At 46.5% G+C, this 18209-nt stretch overlaps 1 protein-coding gene across 1 annotated transcript in view; it reads right to left on the reverse strand.

The window, feature by feature from the left end:
• The window catches only part of plcb4a (phospholipase C, beta 4a), a 600847-nt gene that overhangs the window by 131994 nt on the left and 450644 nt on the right, over positions 1–18209 (reverse strand). The window contains exons 26-29 of the mRNA XM_070889861.1: positions 17004–17168; positions 11060–11264; positions 6183–6271; positions 1947–2097 (exon numbers count right to left, since the gene is read on the reverse strand). Of these exons, the coding sequence (XP_070745962.1) occupies positions 1947–2097; positions 6183–6271; positions 11060–11264; positions 17004–17168 (610 nt within the window). The remainder of the gene's footprint in view (positions 1–1946; positions 2098–6182; positions 6272–11059; positions 11265–17003; positions 17169–18209) is intronic.

An 18209-nucleotide genomic window follows, 5' to 3' on the forward strand; every position in this document is an offset into this window, starting at 1 on the left:
ATCATACTTAAGGGATTATGTTAAGTGCCTTGATGATGAGAAACCAAATTCAGGCATCTTTCATCTGTTGGCATGGTGACTTAGTCCAGGCAAGAGTAATAAAGGTTTCCATTTACCAGATATTAGTAATGGTCCTGAAATTGCGGTCGACAGCATAGCTACATTGTCAACCTGCAAAGGAAATCCTCACTTTCCTGCTTCGAAAACTTGCGTTGTTTCACTGCAGAGTTGAGCGTAGCCTAGTGGCCCAGGGAACCCAGGGGTGCACCGTGTGCGTAAGCGTACCTGTGATCACGTGGGGCGGAGCTCCAATCAGGAAACAGAAATCTCCGATGTCCATTCATGATTTTTTAATCCAGCTCACCCCGGTAAATTAATAAATAAATCATTCTCTCATTCTTGGTAGAGTTGTGTTGGAATCAGGAGAGAGGTGGATATAGATACTTCTTTTGAAGATTTTCTATCATGATGGGTGTGTATATTTTAAGCTGCTGCACACCCCCCTCCCCTTACGTTGTGCAAACAAGTTCCTGCGCCTGTTTGCACCAACTGCAAAATTTTACTGCGTAATTGTTGGGCAATTAGCCAGTAATAAGGATTTCACAGTTGGAGCAGATGATCTGTCAAGTCAAAACTTGACAGATCGCAAATTCGGGATTTAGCACATGCGCAAATGAAAGTGGAAATCCCAAACTTGCTGTCCATTTCAAAGCGTGAGCCTGGAGCAGCTGGAGGGAGATTGAAACATCAGCATCTCCCTGACAACGGAGGCAGCTCGAGTCTGGAGCAGCTGGAGGGAGATTTAAACATCAGCATCTCCCTGACAACGGAGGCAGTGCGAGCCTGGAGCTATTACAGGTCCTATCAAGATGACAAAAAATTATAAAATTATGACATCAGAAGGATGGAGGACAGTGATTGGTTCTTCCAGATTAATTGAATCACTGGACAGGGAATGAATCTAGAATGAAAGCTAATAACTGATTTAATTTGATTCAATTGCTGATTTTCTAATTTTAAGTTAATTTATAATTATGTTATATATTATTTAATTTTGTTTAATTATAATTAATCTTTAGTATACTGATTTTACTATTGTATACTCCTTATTGTATTATTTACAATGTAATTTGAATTTCTTTTTTTTAAGTTTTTTCGCTCGTGTCTATCTGCGTGCGCATTTTGGCTGCCGCTTCGGACCTGAGCCGCTAACCTCTTTTTATACTTCCTTCTCACGCTTTTTCTCTCTTTCCCTCAATGGTCACTATCTAACATGTTGTAAAATTGTTGAGAAGCACCTTGGGATGTTTTACTATGTTAAAGGCGCTATATAAATAAAAGTTATTATTATTAAAGGCGGTATGCGGGCGTACTCTGAGAGCGTGCCGTCATACCGACCGCAAATTCTGCCCCAATATTTTTAAATTATGGCAGAATCAAGAGAAGCTTCTAGTGGACACCTTCTTGTAACAGAATATTCATTGCCTTCTAGTTTAGGTCTTGGCTTGTTGGATAATGAATGGAAAATCAGGGGGTTTAAAGTTTGGCAAATGGTTATTGTCTGAGTTTGGTGCTGGGTATTCAGTTATACTAATATTATAAATGCACAATAGTTAGTCCCAATCATAATCACTATACGGGTTCAAATGTTGAACCTGAGATGGGACACACTGTGTATGCGGGTAATGTGATACTGGTTTATTTTTTTTTCAATTATTGCCAATTATCTATAGTAAATGGAATGATAACGAGGTCAGCAAAGATTCAGGAATATATCTAAAATCTCAATGTGGAATTGTTTCCCAGACCCAGATGCCAAAAGGGATATTTTTGCCCAAAATATTTGCAAATCATCATAATCCAAGAGTTCTAATCCAGTAGCTTGATTAAGATAATTTAAGAAGCCAAATACTGTTGAAAAATGTATCAGTTATCTTGATTCTCACCTTTCTTTGCATCATTTCCAATTCCTTGGCCAGAAGTCGAGTTCTGCCTTAATTCCGAGCTGCTCTGTGGTGTTACACTTGTTTTTGCTGGATTCGTTTTCCCTTTTTTGTCATTTTTGGAATTGTCATTTGGCACATCTGCTATATCACTCTTGAAATTCAAAGCAAACAATGTGACAAAACAATCCACCGACAAACATTCTTAATAAAGAAATCTTGCCCGAACTGGTCACCTTAGAAACGGAGATAGATCTACACAAATTATAATTCTGCAAGAAATACTCTGAAGTCATGTAGGCCAGTTGTTAACTTCAGAAATATTTCTGTAGTTATTTATTATGATTACTTATTTATGTGCATGTGTTAAAAAACTATCTAGTCATTATGTAAAAAGTTAAGAGGGTATATTCTCCTCTGTGGGCCTCTGCTGGTTGCCTGACAGCCACAGTTTACCAGAGGTGCTTGGCATCTGTAAGGGTCAATTTTCCTGCTGTGGGACATTTGCATGGCTCAGAGTTCTACTGGTGCAGGTCCATCTCCAGCAGGTCCTTGCACTGGGAATTATGTGAAAGGAAACATAAGACTAGCTGCAGTATTGAGAGGATTGTACATATGTGTCATCAGTAATGATTGCATCATGAAGCCCACATCGCCAAGGTGCCTGCCAGCCATTCTTCCTTCTCCCTCAAACTGCTGTGTTGCTTTGGACTGCCTCAGAATGAAAGCAGCATGCATAGCCCCTCAGGAACCCGATATTGAGATGGATTATTTTCTGGCAGGGATCACATATCATTTGGGCATTGATAAGAGTGTTAGCCCTTCCTGTTCAAATATTCCATAGGGATATTACTCTTCCTTTCAAAATCAATATCAACCCTTCCTCAAAAAAGCCCATTCTTGACCTATTACTTCCCTTCCAATTGCTGCCCAATTTCTAAACTTTCATCATTGTCCAATATTCTTGAACATGCCATCACCTTCCATCTGTTTGCTCCCCTCTCTCAAAGTTTCCTGTTTGATCCACTTAGTCCAGTTTCTGATCTGTCCATAGTACCAAGACAGCTCTCACCTAAATCACCACCGGTATATTCTATGACTGTGAAAAGGATGCTTTATCCAGGCTTAACTTTCTCTGCAGCTTCCAACACTATCAATTACGCCACCCTTCTCCACTGCCTCTTGTCTGTGGTTCATCTCAGTGAGACTGTCTTTGCATGCCTTCACATCTCCAGCAAAGGCCTTTCTTCCAGATATTACACAGTCACCTCTGGAGGTCCCTAAGGATTCATTCTTGTTTCCCACCTTTTCCTCATCCATATCCTGACCCTTAGTGATATCAGCTTTGGACACTAGTCTGCTTCCACATATAGGCTGACAATATCCAGCTCTGCCTCTCCACCACTTCCTTGATCCCATGACCATCTATGTGCTGTCAGATTGGCTGTCTAGCATTAAATCATGGAGGAGCCAGAAGCTCCTGCATTTGAACATCGTGAACAATCACGTTATTTGCTTTCAGTCCCTGGTTAAAAACTCTGCCCCCTTGCCATCGACTCTATTCCCCTCCCTGGTTGCTTGCTCAAGCTGAATTAAACAGCCTTGGTGCTTTGTTTGACACAGAGCTGAGCTTCATATCCCATATCCTATTCAATACCAAGACTGCTTACTTCCGCCCCTGAAACACTGCTTGCTTCGGCCCCTACCTTATCCTCATTACTGCTAAAAAAAACTCATCCACATGTTAATTTTTTCTAAATGCTGTCAGATTGCTTGTCTAACAATGAAGCCAGAAGCTCCTACATTTGAATATCACAAAGAATGAATTCTCACAGTTCTTTCTGCCCTATTAACCGTCACTCTTCAATGCCTCGAAATTTTCCAAGCTCTCTTATTCATAACCTGTACCACTAAAAGCATTACTCTATCCTCATTGACATAAGTTGGTTCTCCATCCTCCAACAGAATTGAAAAACGTTTTCTACAAATCGCTTGCTTCGGTGCCAAAGCGTTCAGATGCTTTATCCCCATTCTTTGGGACTCCCTTCTCTGACCCCTTAACCTCTCTATTTTCCTCTCTCCTTTGAAGATACATCTTTTCTTCTTCATCATTATCATCTTCAATAAAAATTTGGCTTTACATAGCGCCTCTTTTCAACCAAGCTTTCATCAACTCTCCTAATATTTACATGAAGGCTCAGTGCCTGCCCCTTTTCTTCTCTATGAGTGACCTTGGGATGCTTTTCTATGTTAAAGTTGTTGTTTTACAAAAAATGCAATTGGGTTAACATAAACATTTATTACTATTGTGTTATCGCCTTATATATAATTTATTATGCTACAATCTATGTGACATAAGCCTCACACTTATGGCTGTCTTCATGGCTATCCTTTTTGGGAAAGGTGTACATGTTCCTACCACTTGATTACAGCTGTATATTTGATATATAGTTGGATAATCATGCAAATGTTGTAACATGATTATAATTAATGAAATTTACCATAATTGTTCCACTAATTAATTACAACCTAGCCACTGATGGCCATTTAGAACTCCTGCAGACATGCATTTAAAATCTAGCTGAATTAAAAGGTGAATTAAGGAGAACTCGTTGTGCCAGGATGGTAACTGTTGGTTTTAGTTGCATAAATTAAACTTATATAAATTGGCTTAAGCCCTAAATAAATTTAGAATTTGTTTCCTGCAATTTGATGCTGACTTTTTCCCCCTTACCGGTCATCCTGTGAGAAGTATAAATCATGTAGGTGTCGAATTCTATGGCAACCCTGCAGTACCTTGACCAAGAGGCCATTTTTGTCACATAAATGTTAATCAGCTATTTGACTATGGTGTTAGAACATTAGAGCCAAATCCTATCTTCATCCAGCATCTGCACATGTGTACTCTAGATAGCATTCAGGAGTAACACACCTGACTGATTTCCGCCCCCACCCCATTGAGGTGATTAGGCACAGACAAGGAATCAAATCTGTGGTCATGTGCTCCATGCAGTGCTGTGAAGCAGGAACCAAAAGCAGGAAGATGGAGGTGGGGCGGGTTGGGGGGTGGAATGGAATAGTGCTGTAATTGTTTATTTTGAAACTCACAGGGGGAGAAATTACATAGTGCCCCATTTGCGGTAGCGCGAGGGATTCCGCAAACCTTCGGTTCAGCGCTCCAGGAAGGAAGTGGAGCGCTAAATCAAGCACTAAAACTGGCAAGAGGGGCGGGAGTGGTGCAGCGCTGCACAATCTCGAGCGCAGCACTGCCGGGAATGGAGGCTCCTTCCCTCCCTTAAAGGGAAGGGTCATCGCTGCAGGCTCTGCATTGAAAGGTTGCCGAGGGCAGCCGCGATCCGGCCCGATCTGCCCCAGCACACAGGGCTGATCGATCGCAGCCAAAGAAAATTGTCAGAAACGGACCTTGGGTATCAGCAACATTTTTTATTTTTGCATGTACCAACATCCCCTTTAAATAGCGCTCCCCAAACGGCGGCCTCCCTAACAACACCTCCTGCTGCTGTCGGTGCTGTTGCCCGGTGATGCTGCAGGGGGTAGAACCGAAGTACAGGTCCGGGACACTACCAGAGCGTTGCGCAGCATGATGACATCATGATCTCCGGGCGCAGGAGATCGTGGCGCTAGGGGTTACTGCCAACGCAAACCTTGATGAGAAGTTCGCGGGCGCCCGGTCCTAAAGTCGGTAGTGTCCAGTTATCGCCCCTTGGAGACCCTAACGGGAGACGCAAAGGTGAATTTCTAGCCCATAGTTCCTACCTGCTTTCAGTTTTGAAAAATCAGCCAATGGGAATGAGTAGAAATTTTAATCTAGCAGTGACAAATTACAAAATGTCTGGATTATATCATTTTTTATATAAAACTTGCATTTATGTAGCATCTTTAACATAGTAAACGTCCCAAGTTTGTACAACTACAAACTGCACCACAGTGACATAGCAAATACTCCAGTGAAGAAAGGACTATCCAATAGTTCTTCAGCATCATTAAGATTACGACCAGAAAAAATGTTTTGACTTCAACCTACTCAGCTAATATTTGTATCTATATTTGGGTATATTTCCCTTTGTCTAACATTAAAGAAAAACACTTTTGGTAAATACTCATTGGTTTATAGTGACAATTTAGACAATATAATTTTCTTGAACTTTACATAGAGAAGAAAATATGCTCCATTATTTGCTGTTCAGCGTGCAATAAATATTAAATATTTTTACGTACAGTTTCAATTCCCATAGCCCTCATTTGGTCAGCCCTCTTTTCCATTACTGACAAAAACTTCTTTGGATCCGATAGAGCATCAACAATATCTATTGGGAAAAAAAGTGTTTTAAGTCAATTAAAAAAAATAACAATTAACATTACTATTTTCATTGTCATGGCACGCAAGGATAAACATAAGGTCAGCTGTGGCCCAGAGATCAAAATTAACCAGACCATGTCCATATTCTGACTTGCACTTTGCAGCACAGATGAAAATATTAAAATTAAAAACAATGTAGGTAAGTTCTGAAGGAGGAGAGGGAGGTGGAGAGGTGTAAGGACTTAGAAAAGGAATTTCAGAGCATGATACCGCCAATGGTGGGGTGAAGGGAGAATGGATGCACAAGAAGCCAGAGGCATAAAGAGTTCTTGGGGAGGGAGGACGGAGAGAGGTTGCAGTGCTGTAAGTCAATGTAATTCAGCGAGGACAGGGGTGGGACTTGTTGCAAGAAACAATATGGGCAACAGAATTTGAATGAGCTGAAATTTACGGAAGGTGGAGGATGGGAGACTAGCCGAGTGAACACTGGAATAGTTGAGTCTGGAGGTGACCAAGGCATGGATGAGGGTTTCAGCAGCAAATGTGCTGATGTAGAGGCAGAAGTGTGCAATGTTACGGAGGTGGAAGTAGAAAGTCTTTGTAATGAAGAGAATATTGGGTCAGAAGCTCAGCTTCTGGTCGATTAGGATACCGAGGTTCAACCTGAGACTGTGGCCAGGCAGAGGGAATGGAGTTGGTGGCAAGGGTATAGAATTTGAGCTAAGGACTGAAGACAATGGGCTAAAATATCAGCATAGCCCGGTTTGAGGTGGTGATACCATCTGGTCGCTAACTTTAGTGCCAGGCGATGTTTACCGTCTCCAACTGGGGTACTCACTTTTAGCGTCCCAAGAGGGGAGTGGAGTGCAAAGGGAAGTGTTCCGAACCCCTCTTGGGGCGCTAACCCTGATTCTTGGGGCGCTATTGTGGAAGCGCTATTGAAGTTCTGCTGCTAAAAAAACGGCATCTTAGCACCTAAAAGGAAGGTCAGCTGGATCACGCGAAAAGTTAAAGAAAAGCCAGGGCAGCTAAATCACAGTGTCCAGCATGTAGGAGAGATGCAATAATGGAAAAAAAATAATTTTAAGTGCCCACCTGCTCCCCCTCTGACATATCGCCCCAGCTGCTTCTCCGTGACGCCTGCTTTCCCTGTTGGAAGTAGCGGCAGGCGCTACGGCAGGTGAAAGCAGTCAATTTTGCGACCGCAGCTCTACGGGGGCATTGCACACTCAGACATCACCGAGTAACTCTTAGCGCCGCAGGTAGACCTCCACTGAAGGTCGCGGGAGGTGTAGCGCTCAGTCGGTAAAAGCTTATTGGCTCGTTAGCGTCCCTCTCAGACGGGTGGTGCTAAGCAACCGAATTTTTAATCCATTAATGACTTCTGTTTTCCCAATGTTTAGTTGGAGGAAATTGTGGCTTATCCAAGACTGGATGACGAACAAACAGTCTGACAGCATAGAGGTGGTGGAGAAAAGTTGTAGAGAGGTCATGCTGTCTATGATCAGCGTACTTGTGGAAGCTAACCCCATATCTGTAGATGATGTCACCAAGGGGCAGCATATAGATGATTAAGAGAAGGGGGCCAAGGATGGATCCATGGGAACTCCCAATGTGACAGAATGGGAGTGGGAAGAGAAACCATCGCTAGAGATGCTCTGGCTATGATCAATAAGTAAGAGTGAAAACAAGTGAGGGCAGTCTATCCGAGCTTGAGAATGGAGGAGAGGCAATGGAAGATTATGGTGTGGTTTACCATGTCAAAGACTGCAGAGAGATCAAGAAAGAGGAAGATTTATAAAGCACCATGATCACGGACATAGAGAATGTTGTTTGTGACTTTATTAACCAATGATGACCAATGAGGTTTGTTGCCAGTTATGTTGCACTGCTATATATCGGAATGTCTGTCAATTACTTTACATTGGTAGAAATCTTTATTCAAGGGGGTTTTAGATGATAGCCACATTTGCTTCAACAGTTTCATACAAGTGCATAGTCAATGTAGATTTAATCTGTAATTTACTTCAAGTACAAAAGAAAGGTAATGAGGATATTTTTGAAAAACTACAACAGGCCAGAAAAGCACTTGCTTACTCGCAGCAAGACAGATTCATTAACTATCCATGCATAGATAGAACTGGGTAGACAAAAACATTTGCTATTTTTTGGTCTCAATTAGCAAGCTTATCACATTTCATTCAGCTACATGTGGGACTATATAAAATGCATGGCAAATTGTTGCAGCTTTCAGAAGCTGACCATCTGTTTGCTTGCCCATGCCACTAAACGCCAACCCACGATCCTTTCATCCATTTCAGCTGCAGAAGATCCACTTGGCCCTCAGGAAGCAGAAGAAAATAAAGAGGGCAGCACTGCACAACAAGAGCCGTCATTCGACCTTACATTTGTAGACACCAGCTCAGAGACTGGCACCACGCACAAGTGCGCAGGATCAAGGGCAGTGGGACAGGACACCCAGGATGCGTCGGAGGCAGAGCATCATAGCCCTGCTGCGCAGAGTTCAGATAAAGACATCAAGGACCCAGCATATGTAAGACTGGTGGCAATCCACAGGGACCTTCTAAGTACACTGGGCTGCTTGCCAGCGAGCTTACACAAAATGCTGGAGAGCTCCAACTTATATCCTAATCGAGATCATGTAGTCAATCATGGAGTACATGGTCAGCTCTATGAGAATGGCAGGGGTCTCCACAGCGATGTGGTTTCTGGTGACAGCTTTGATGGAAGCTCTGACTGCTGCCATCTTGGTTCTGGGGTCCAGTATCTCCTCTAGTTTTCAATGTCTGAAGAAGAGTTCTGCCCATGTTTGTATTCAAAAGATTTGCAGGCTTTATTCCATGTTTTACCTTCCAATTACCACCTTCCCTGTAAATGGCAGCTCCAGTCTTTAAAATCTGCAGCTGCAGCAGATATCCTGCCCTTTCACTGAGTGAGCTCACATCTGGAGTCAAAATCCAATCTGAGGGAAGCTCATCTTATGTGGCAGGGGCTGGCATGTGCTCGGCGGTGCGAACACCTCCATCTCCAAGTCACACACTATCCCTGACTGGAAATATATCGGCGTTCCTTCATCGTCGCTGGGTCAAAATCCTGGGACTCCCTACCTAACAGCACTGTGGGAGCATCTTCACCACAAGGACTGAAGCAGTTAAAGAAGGTGGCCTACCACCATCTTCTCAAGGGCAACTAGGTATGGGCAATAAATGCTGGCCTTTCCAGCGACGATCACATCCTGTGAATAAATAATTTTAAAAAAAAGACCCAGGGCTGGATTTTCAGTTGTCTAATGCCTCAAATAGTGGCCAGAGGGGTGTGTTAATGGGAGCGTAAGACGTTACCAACTGGGAGCACAGCAGTTAGCACCCCGACCGAAAATCAATTAGAGGCTCAAAGGGGACTCAAACCAGTAGCGCCTGGCTGCTGACGATCGATGCGATCCTGACGTATTCCTGGCGCAACGCCCATACTTGTGCCCTGGTTGGAAAATTAGGTGCGGCCGCCTCATTGAGCGCCCGCCATGAACAACGTCTGGAAAAACAGTCTGTACAGGCTCGCAGAGTTGTTAACTGGTGGCTACTTAAAGGGACGAGGAAACCCTTCCCTCGGAGGTCACAGACAGTGCAACGTTTTCACACAGCATGGTGGTGAGCCTCCGAGTTTGCAGCAGCAGACAGAAATAAGAGTTCATCTTGAGAAAAAGTGATTTTGAAAACTTTAATGGGTGCATTATTATGTCCCGAGATCGGAATAGAAGTTCGGCGCATGTACAATGACTCGGTTAAATTTAGTGTCGGCATTTTCGTTAGCGTCCCCCCAGCTCTGGTATGCAATTGTTGATTTAGCTCCTCTGTCAGCTCTTCAACCCATTCTGATGAATTTCTGGGCGGAAGGCGCACGCAAACTATTTCAAGGCGCTAATAGTACCGCTCCGCCTGGATTAATGCTGCAACTGAATTTCTCCCCCCCCCCCTCCCCCCCGCAAACTCCACTGCACATTGATCCTGTTCAATAATGCAGGAAATGGAAAATCTGCTCTAGAGGTTTTTCAAATTGTTACGTTACATTACAGAAAACAGGAAAGTTAACTAAAACTAAAATTAAATTATCACTACTCTACTGAAAAAAAGCAGCGAGAGCTTCCCAATAGCTCAGTTTGTAAAGGTGACATGTATTCGACTCATACAGACCAAAAGATCCAAGGTTCAATTTCTCTATTTCTTCTGAGTCAACTGATGGTAGCCAGGGTGATGATAGGGATCCTACAATTGGCTTCAGTGTCCCAGAGTCACTGTCCAATGACACGCTGTAAAATGAGCATGTCTGGAAATCAGTATAGGTCTCGGTTGTGGTACACCCACGGTCAGATAGCACGCTGACAGTCACCAGCAAAACTCAATCATAGCCACTTAGACAAGATACGAGAGGAGCATTCTTGGAGGTGTACACGAGCAAGAGTCAGTGCATTCAGGAGAGGCTTTCGGTGGACGGAGCAAGGGGGTGGGTCCGTTGGAAAGGAAACAATCTTTGATTCAAAAAATTGCTAAAATTACATGATAAAAGCTGCATTACGTTGTGTTTTGGATAACTGAATGATACATTTCTGTGATACTGGTGTTTAGATGATTAAATTCTGCCATTAAGAAAGCTGTTGAAGAACATTACATCTGTTGCTTTACATTTCAATTGGCACTATTTACTTTGTGTGCAACGTTTGAATCTGTTACCACTGTGAAACAATACTTATTGATAGTTAAGAACCTGATAAACTCACCTCCAAAGCCATCAGGGACATATGTTTTGAGTACAATATTACAGAAAACGGTGGGCAATGATAAAGGCTTATTGCCTTCATTTCTAAGGGATATGTGCCTGTAGCCTGCTTGGAGGCCATCCAAAGGTAGGATTCTCTGACCAATCAGCCTGTTGTTGTCATCATAAACTGCTATTCTCAACACTGCAAGGTCAGGCAAGATTACCTGGAATATAAAAAAGTTATATTTTGTCTTTACTGCTGAAACAACACGAGTTTCACAACATGAAAAGCAATATTATGTAATCGTGCAGCAATTAGATGCACTTGACCACCGTGCAATTGTGAGTCCTAACTTAAATCATTAATAAATCTTCTGAGCAAAACAGATTTTGCGCTGGCATTTTTATTTTCTTAAATTAAACTTGTCAAGTATTTATCGTGCCCCTGCAGCAACAGAACCACCATATCTCCACCATCATTACAGTCACAAAAAGTGCTTAATTCCACTGCTGATAGTTCCACAAGCCATTACAGACCCCCGTCCATCAACTCGAAATAGCATGCTTTCTTTTCTAAACTCATTTCATTGGGGTAATGGTTTAGTGCATTTGTCCTAATTCTAAGAGTGACAATAATCCTCACTCGTGATTTAAGAACATGGGGTAAATTTTGACCTTTGGGCAGCAGATCAGCGGAGCACGCCAACAGGCTTAGAGGCCGCTACACCTTTAAGGCCTGGGGGCCTCATTCGAATCCGACTGGCGGGCAGCTGTTGCCAATTGGGTGTTCCCAAGGCAATCCGCCAGTTTTGGGCCACAAGAATATCTGCCAGCTGGTACGCCAGCGGTAGCTGCAGGGGGGTCTTCGGGGAGGGCGAGGCCGAGGGGGTCGAGCCCAGGTCAGTAGTGGCCTGCAGTCTTTTTCCATGGCCCAGACAAACTCTTCTACTTCTTCTGGCCCCACTTATTTGTGGGATTCTCTTTGGCTGGACCTCCAGCTGATACCGGACGGAGCGTGCGCGATGCACACTCTGCGAGTGCTCTCCTAAAATGGCAATCAGGGTCCTATGTACATCACAGGATCCCGATTTGAATTTTAAATGGTCTTACTGCCTGACTCAGAGGGATGTTTCGCCCTGCGAGAAGATGGGCGTGACCACAGCATCACGGAGAATAGGCTGCTAAGTCATTACCCAACCTTTTTGTGAGGCTACCACCATGGGCCCAAGTTTCGGGCCGTGCCTAAAACGGCGCGGCCGGGACCTGGACGCCCGTTTTTCGCGCCACAAAGTGCGCCTAAAAAAAACTCACCTATTCTCCGGCTCCCTGCAGGTCCTCTGGAGCTGGGCACGGCGCAGCATGAGCTGTAGGGGGCGGAGCCAGGTCCCTGCACTGAAAACAGTGTCGGGACCTCTGCACATGCGCGCTAGAGTGGGCGCGCAAGTGCAGTAGCTCCAGGCGCCCAAAACTGTGCCAGGGACCCAAAGCACGCAGCCCCTAGCCCTGGCCGAATGGCCTCACTAGGGCTGCGTGGATAAGGCTCCTCCCACCCGACCGGACCCGACCCGACTTGACTCCCACTCCCTGGACCGGACCTGACCTCCGCTCTCCCCAACCCAGCGACCCGACCTCCGCTCCCCCAACTCCCCCCGCCGACAACCCGACCTCCACTCCCCCCCTGGCGACCTGACCCGACCGCCGCGCTATCCCGCCCCCAGCGACCCGACCTTCGCGACTCTCCTCCCGCCCCTACCCCCCGAGCTCCGCGACACTCTTCCCTTTCCCCCCCCGCGACTCTCTTCCCCTGCCCCCCCCCCCCGCCGGCGACCCGACCTCCGCTCCCCCACCCCCCCGGCGACCCGACCTCCGCGACTCTTCTCTCCAACCCCCCCCCAACCTCCACGACTCTCTCCCACCCCCCAACCTCCACGATTCTCTCCTCCCCCCGACCTCTGCGACTCTCGCCCCCCCCCGACCTCCGCGACTCTCGCCCCCCCCGACCTCCGCGACTCTCCCCTCCCGACCTCCACGACTCTCGCCCCCCTCAGACCTCCGCGACTCTCCTCCCGACCTCCACGACTCTCCCCCCCCCCGACCACCGCGACTCTCCCCTCCTCCCCCGACCTCCGCGACTCTTCCCCCCCCCCGACCTCTGCGACTCTTCCCCCCCCCGACCTCCGCGACTCCCTCCACCCCCCCGACCTCCACGACTCTCTTCCCCCCACCCAACCTCCGCGACTCTCCCCCCCCCCGACTCTCTCCACCCCCCCCGACCTCCACGACTCTTCCCCCCGCCTCCGACCGCGACTCTCCCCCCCCCCGACCTCCGCGACTCTCCCCCCCCCCGACCTCCGCGACTCTTCCCCCCCGACCTCCGCGACTCCCTCCACCCCCCCCGACTCTCTTCCCCCCCCGACCTCTGCGACTCTTCCCCCCCCCGACCTCCGCGACTCCCTCCACCCCCCCCGACTCTCTTTCCCCCCACCCAACCTCCGCGACTTTCCCCCCCCCCTCCGATCTCCGAGACTCTCTCCACCCCCCCCCCCGACCTCCACGACTCTCTTCCCCCCACCCAAACTCGCGACTCTCCCCCCCCCCCCAAAGTCTCCCCACCCCCCCCGACTCTCCCCCCCCCCCCCGACCGCGACTCTCCCCCCCCCGACTCTCTTCCCCCCCCCCCCCGACCTCCGCGACTCTCTCCACCTCCCCCGACCTCCGCGACTCTCCTCCCCCTCTGACCTCCGCAACTCCCCCCCGACCTCCGCAACTCCCCCCCCCGACCTCCGCGACTCTCTCCACCTCCCCCGACCTCCGCGACTCTCTCCACCTCCCCCGACCTCCGCGACTCTCCCCCCTCCCGACCTCCGCAACTCCCCCCCCGACCTCCGCAACTCCCCCCCCCCCCCCCCGACCTCCACGACTCTCATCCACCTCCCCCGGACCTCCGACCTCCGCAACTTCCCCCCCCGACCTCCGCGACTCTCCCCCCGACTCGCCCCACCCCGACCTCCGCGACTCTCTCCACCTCCCCCGACCTCCGCGACTCTCTCCCCCCACCGACCTCCACGACTCTCTTCCCCCCCCCCGCTGACCTCCGCGACTCTCTCCACCCCCCCGGCCGACCTCCACGACTCTCTCCCCCCCCGACCACCGCGACTCTCTTCCCCCCCCCCGCTGACCTCCCGCGACTCTCTTCCCCACCCCCGACCTCCACGACTCTCTCCTCCCCTCCCCGACCTCCTCGACTCTCTTTCCCCCCCCCGACCCTCCGCGACTCTCCCCCCCCCGACCTCCGCGACTCTCCCCCCCCGACCTCCGCGACTCTCTCCACCCCCCCCGACTCTCTTCCCCCACCGACCTCCACGACTCTCCCCCCACCCCCCCCGATCCTCCGCGACTCTCTTCCCCCCCCCCGACCTCCGAACTCTCTTCCCCCCCGACCTCCGCGACCCCCGCCCTCTTCCCCCCCCCCCCACCTCCGCGACTCTCTTCCCCCCGACCTCCGCGACTCTCTTCCCCCCTCACCGCGACTCTCTTTCCCCCCCTCATGACTCTCTCTCTCTCTCCCCCCCCACCCCCGACTCTCTCCTCCCCCCCACCCCCTCCCCCACGATCTCCGCGACCCCCCCCCTCACCAGACCCGGGACCCAAGACCCGACGCCACCTACCTGTAAATCTACCTGTAAGTCTTGGGCCTGGCCCTTCAACCTCCTTCTCTCCCTCTCCTCTCCTTCCCCTCTCTCCACTCCTTCCCTCTCCACCCCTCTCCTTCCCTCCCCCCACCCCCCCTCTCCTGCTCTCCCTCTCCCTCTCCTTCCTTCCTCTCTCCTTCCCTCCCTCCCTCTCCCTCCTCCCTCCTCTCTCCTCCTTCTTCCTCCCCCTCCCCTCCCCTCGCTGTCAGAAACACAGACACTGACAGACAGAGAGATAGAGACACTGACAGAGACACACTGGGGGGGCCGTCCCAGCACGCTGTTGGAGGACTCCCGATGCTGCAGTCGGTAAGTAGAAAATGTTTTATTTATTTATTTTTAATTTTTTTTTATTTTTTATTAATTTTTTTTTGATTGATTTATTGGTTGATTTATTGATGTATTTATCATTTATTATTGATGATGGCTCTTTATTTGTAAAACTGAAGTGTTTAATGTTTGTAAACTTCCCTTTAAAACCCCCCCCTCCCCATTCCCTACGCCTAATTTGTAACCTACGCCTGATTTTCTAAGTGTAGACAAGGTTTTTCTACACTTACTCCATTCTAAGTTAGTTTGGAGTATGTTTTCACTGCCTAAACTTTCAAAACGGGCACGCCCCCTTTTGAAAAAAAAAATCTGTTCCAAACTGAAACTGTTCTAACTGACTAAAACTGGAGCAAACTAAATGCCGAGAATTGCAATTTCTAAGATACTTCATTCTAAACCAGTTGCTCCAAAAAAACAGGAGCAGTTCAAGCCGAAACTTGGCCCCCATTTAGCCCAACTTTCAGGAAGTGTATAAGCCTCTCCTTCCTACATTGGCATTAACACTGCATCTCTTTCCAACCCCCACCCAACCCCCCCACCACCACACCCCCAGTTAAAATAAAATCTGTCTCATTTGTTTTTAATATTATATAAACCAGTATTCACTCCATTGAATGACAGTCTTTCCATTAAGAACATAGGAACAGGAGTAGGCCATTCAGCCCCTCGAGCCCGTTCCATTACTTAAAACTCTATAACCCGTTAAGCTAACAGCTTCCTTAGCTTGGAATTAGGTCCATTTGTTTTCGTCCCTTGGTTTTAGAGACAACTACGCACTCCACTTTCACTCTGCTAATTTTTTTCCCACTTTGTAAATTTAACAGGAGGAATTCAAACTCTACTCTTCCATTTGCAGCTAGTCGTTATTACTTCCCTTCACTTATATTCTGTGGCTCTGCTTTAACATCTCTATTATTTGCAATCTGACACCTGCATAACCTGATTTAAAACATTCTTGTGACAATTACCAACATCATGAATCCACAGTGAAATATCTGCACGTGTTTCAGCACACTTTTTTTTACCATTTTTAAAATGCATTCCAATTATGTATAAAATATGAAATAGGAGAATGGTGCTGAGTTAAGCATTCCAGATATACTGGGAAGACTCGATGTGATTATTCTACGTGCGTTCTCCATCACAAAATTGTGGCTGATTTTTGCTGACTGGTTGCTTTTTAGTCTGTTTCAGCAGAAAAAATGGTAACTTAAAAAAAAATTTATTGTACAGTTAGCAAAAATGAAAACAGGGCAGAATAAATAATATCGCGGTAACTTTTATAAATCACTGGTTAGATCTCAGCTAGAGCATTGTATCCTATTCTGGGCACCACACGTCAAAGGATGTCAAGGCCTTGGAGAGGGCACAAAGGAGATTTGCTAGAATGGTACCAGGGATGAAGGGTTTCAGTTACCTGGAGAGACTAGAGAAGCTGGGATTGTTCTCCTCAGAGCAGAGAAGGTTAAGGGGAGATGTAAAAGGAGGGTTTTCAAAAGGCTGAGGGGTTTTGATAGAGTAGATAGGGAGAAACAATTTCTACTGGCAGGAGGGTCGGTAACCAGAGGACACACATTTAAAATAATTGACAAAAAGCCAGGGAGGAAATGAGGACATTTTTTTTACTCAGCGAATTGTTATGATCTGGAATGCACTGCTTGAAAGGGTGGTGAAAATAGATTCAATAGTAACTTTCAAAAGGGATTTGGATCTCTACTTAAAAAGGAAAAATTTGCAGGGAGCAGGTAAACGGCAGAGAGTAGGATTAATTGGTAGCTCTTTCAGAGAGCTGGCACAGGCATGATGGGGCCAAATGGCTTCCTTCTGTGCTGTATGATTCTATGATTGACCATCTGGTGGGAAAACATTCCAATTCTGTTTCTGCACATCAGACTAAGCACTAATTTTGAAGATAATTTAAGTATTGGATTTATAATTTACCTTTCGGAACACAAATGGTTCCTCATTATACACTGGGTTTAAACCATTGTTCATCACCATTCGTGTCCGAAACTCCTTTCGAATTGTGTCAGTGGGTAGACCGTACATATCCACTTCTACGTATGTACCTATTTTCTTATCTGATAGAAACTGGCCTGATATTACCTAGAAAAAATAAAAGGCATCTATTTTAATTAACAACCAGGAATAACAAATGCAAAAATGCAATTGCATTTACTTCCATTCAATTTATAAATGTTGCACGAACGTACAGCTCACTGCCAACACTTAGTTTAAGCAAAATTTTACTTTTGCACAATCTCTAACAAGTTTTGGTTTTAACTATAGCTTTTAGTATTGTTAGTACTAGGGTCAGAAACGGTGGCAATTTATGGACAGTTCCCTGTGCTGTTTTGGTGGGGCGCAGAAGGCTGGGTGAGGAATTTTATTCCTGGACTATGGAGTAAAATTTGTAACATCCCGATTTCCCTACTGTAGTCAATTGTTATCGAATAGGCATCTCTTGCAACCAGCATTGCTAGTCGGCAATGGAGGGTAATATGCCATATGATGCATTTCCCCCACTTGAATGGTGTTATAATATGTAGGCTCATTAATAGAAGGGCATATTATGTGTCTGTCTTTAAATTTACCCGGATTTAGGATGGAAGTAAAAGGAATGGAAACTTGGCATTCTGAATCTTGCAACTAGAAAATACATTATACACGAATAAAACTTTGGAAATTTGTCCTCAAGTTTTTCTTAACACAATTATCAAAAAAATAATCAAACCGGACTTTGTTCGAGGTCGAGAAACAGTACGATAAAAAAAAATTAACTGGTCCTTTATCTCATTTGCTGTTTTGTGGGATCCTGATGTGCACAACTGGCTATCGACACAATGGCCTGGATTTTCCAGCGCCTATCAGCACGTATGCACAGTGTACGCGGTCATAAGTGCCTCGCAAGTTCCGGATTTTCGTATGTGATGCACATGAGCGAAAATCTGGAACTTGTGATCTGTCAAGTTGCAGCTCGACAGATCGTACAAATCCGAAGAAAATGGGACATTCGCTGGTGCAAGGCCAGCTGCCCAACTATTGCCCAGATAATGCCCACAAACACTTGATAAAAGCAGGCATAAATAAATATTAAAATTAAATTTTTAACGTCATTTAAACATTCAAAAATCTTTATAATTCATT

Source organism: Pristiophorus japonicus, chromosome 9 (assembly GCF_044704955.1).
Source record: "Pristiophorus japonicus isolate sPriJap1 chromosome 9, sPriJap1.hap1, whole genome shotgun sequence".
NCBI lineage: Eukaryota > Metazoa > Chordata > Chondrichthyes > Pristiophoridae > Pristiophorus > Pristiophorus japonicus.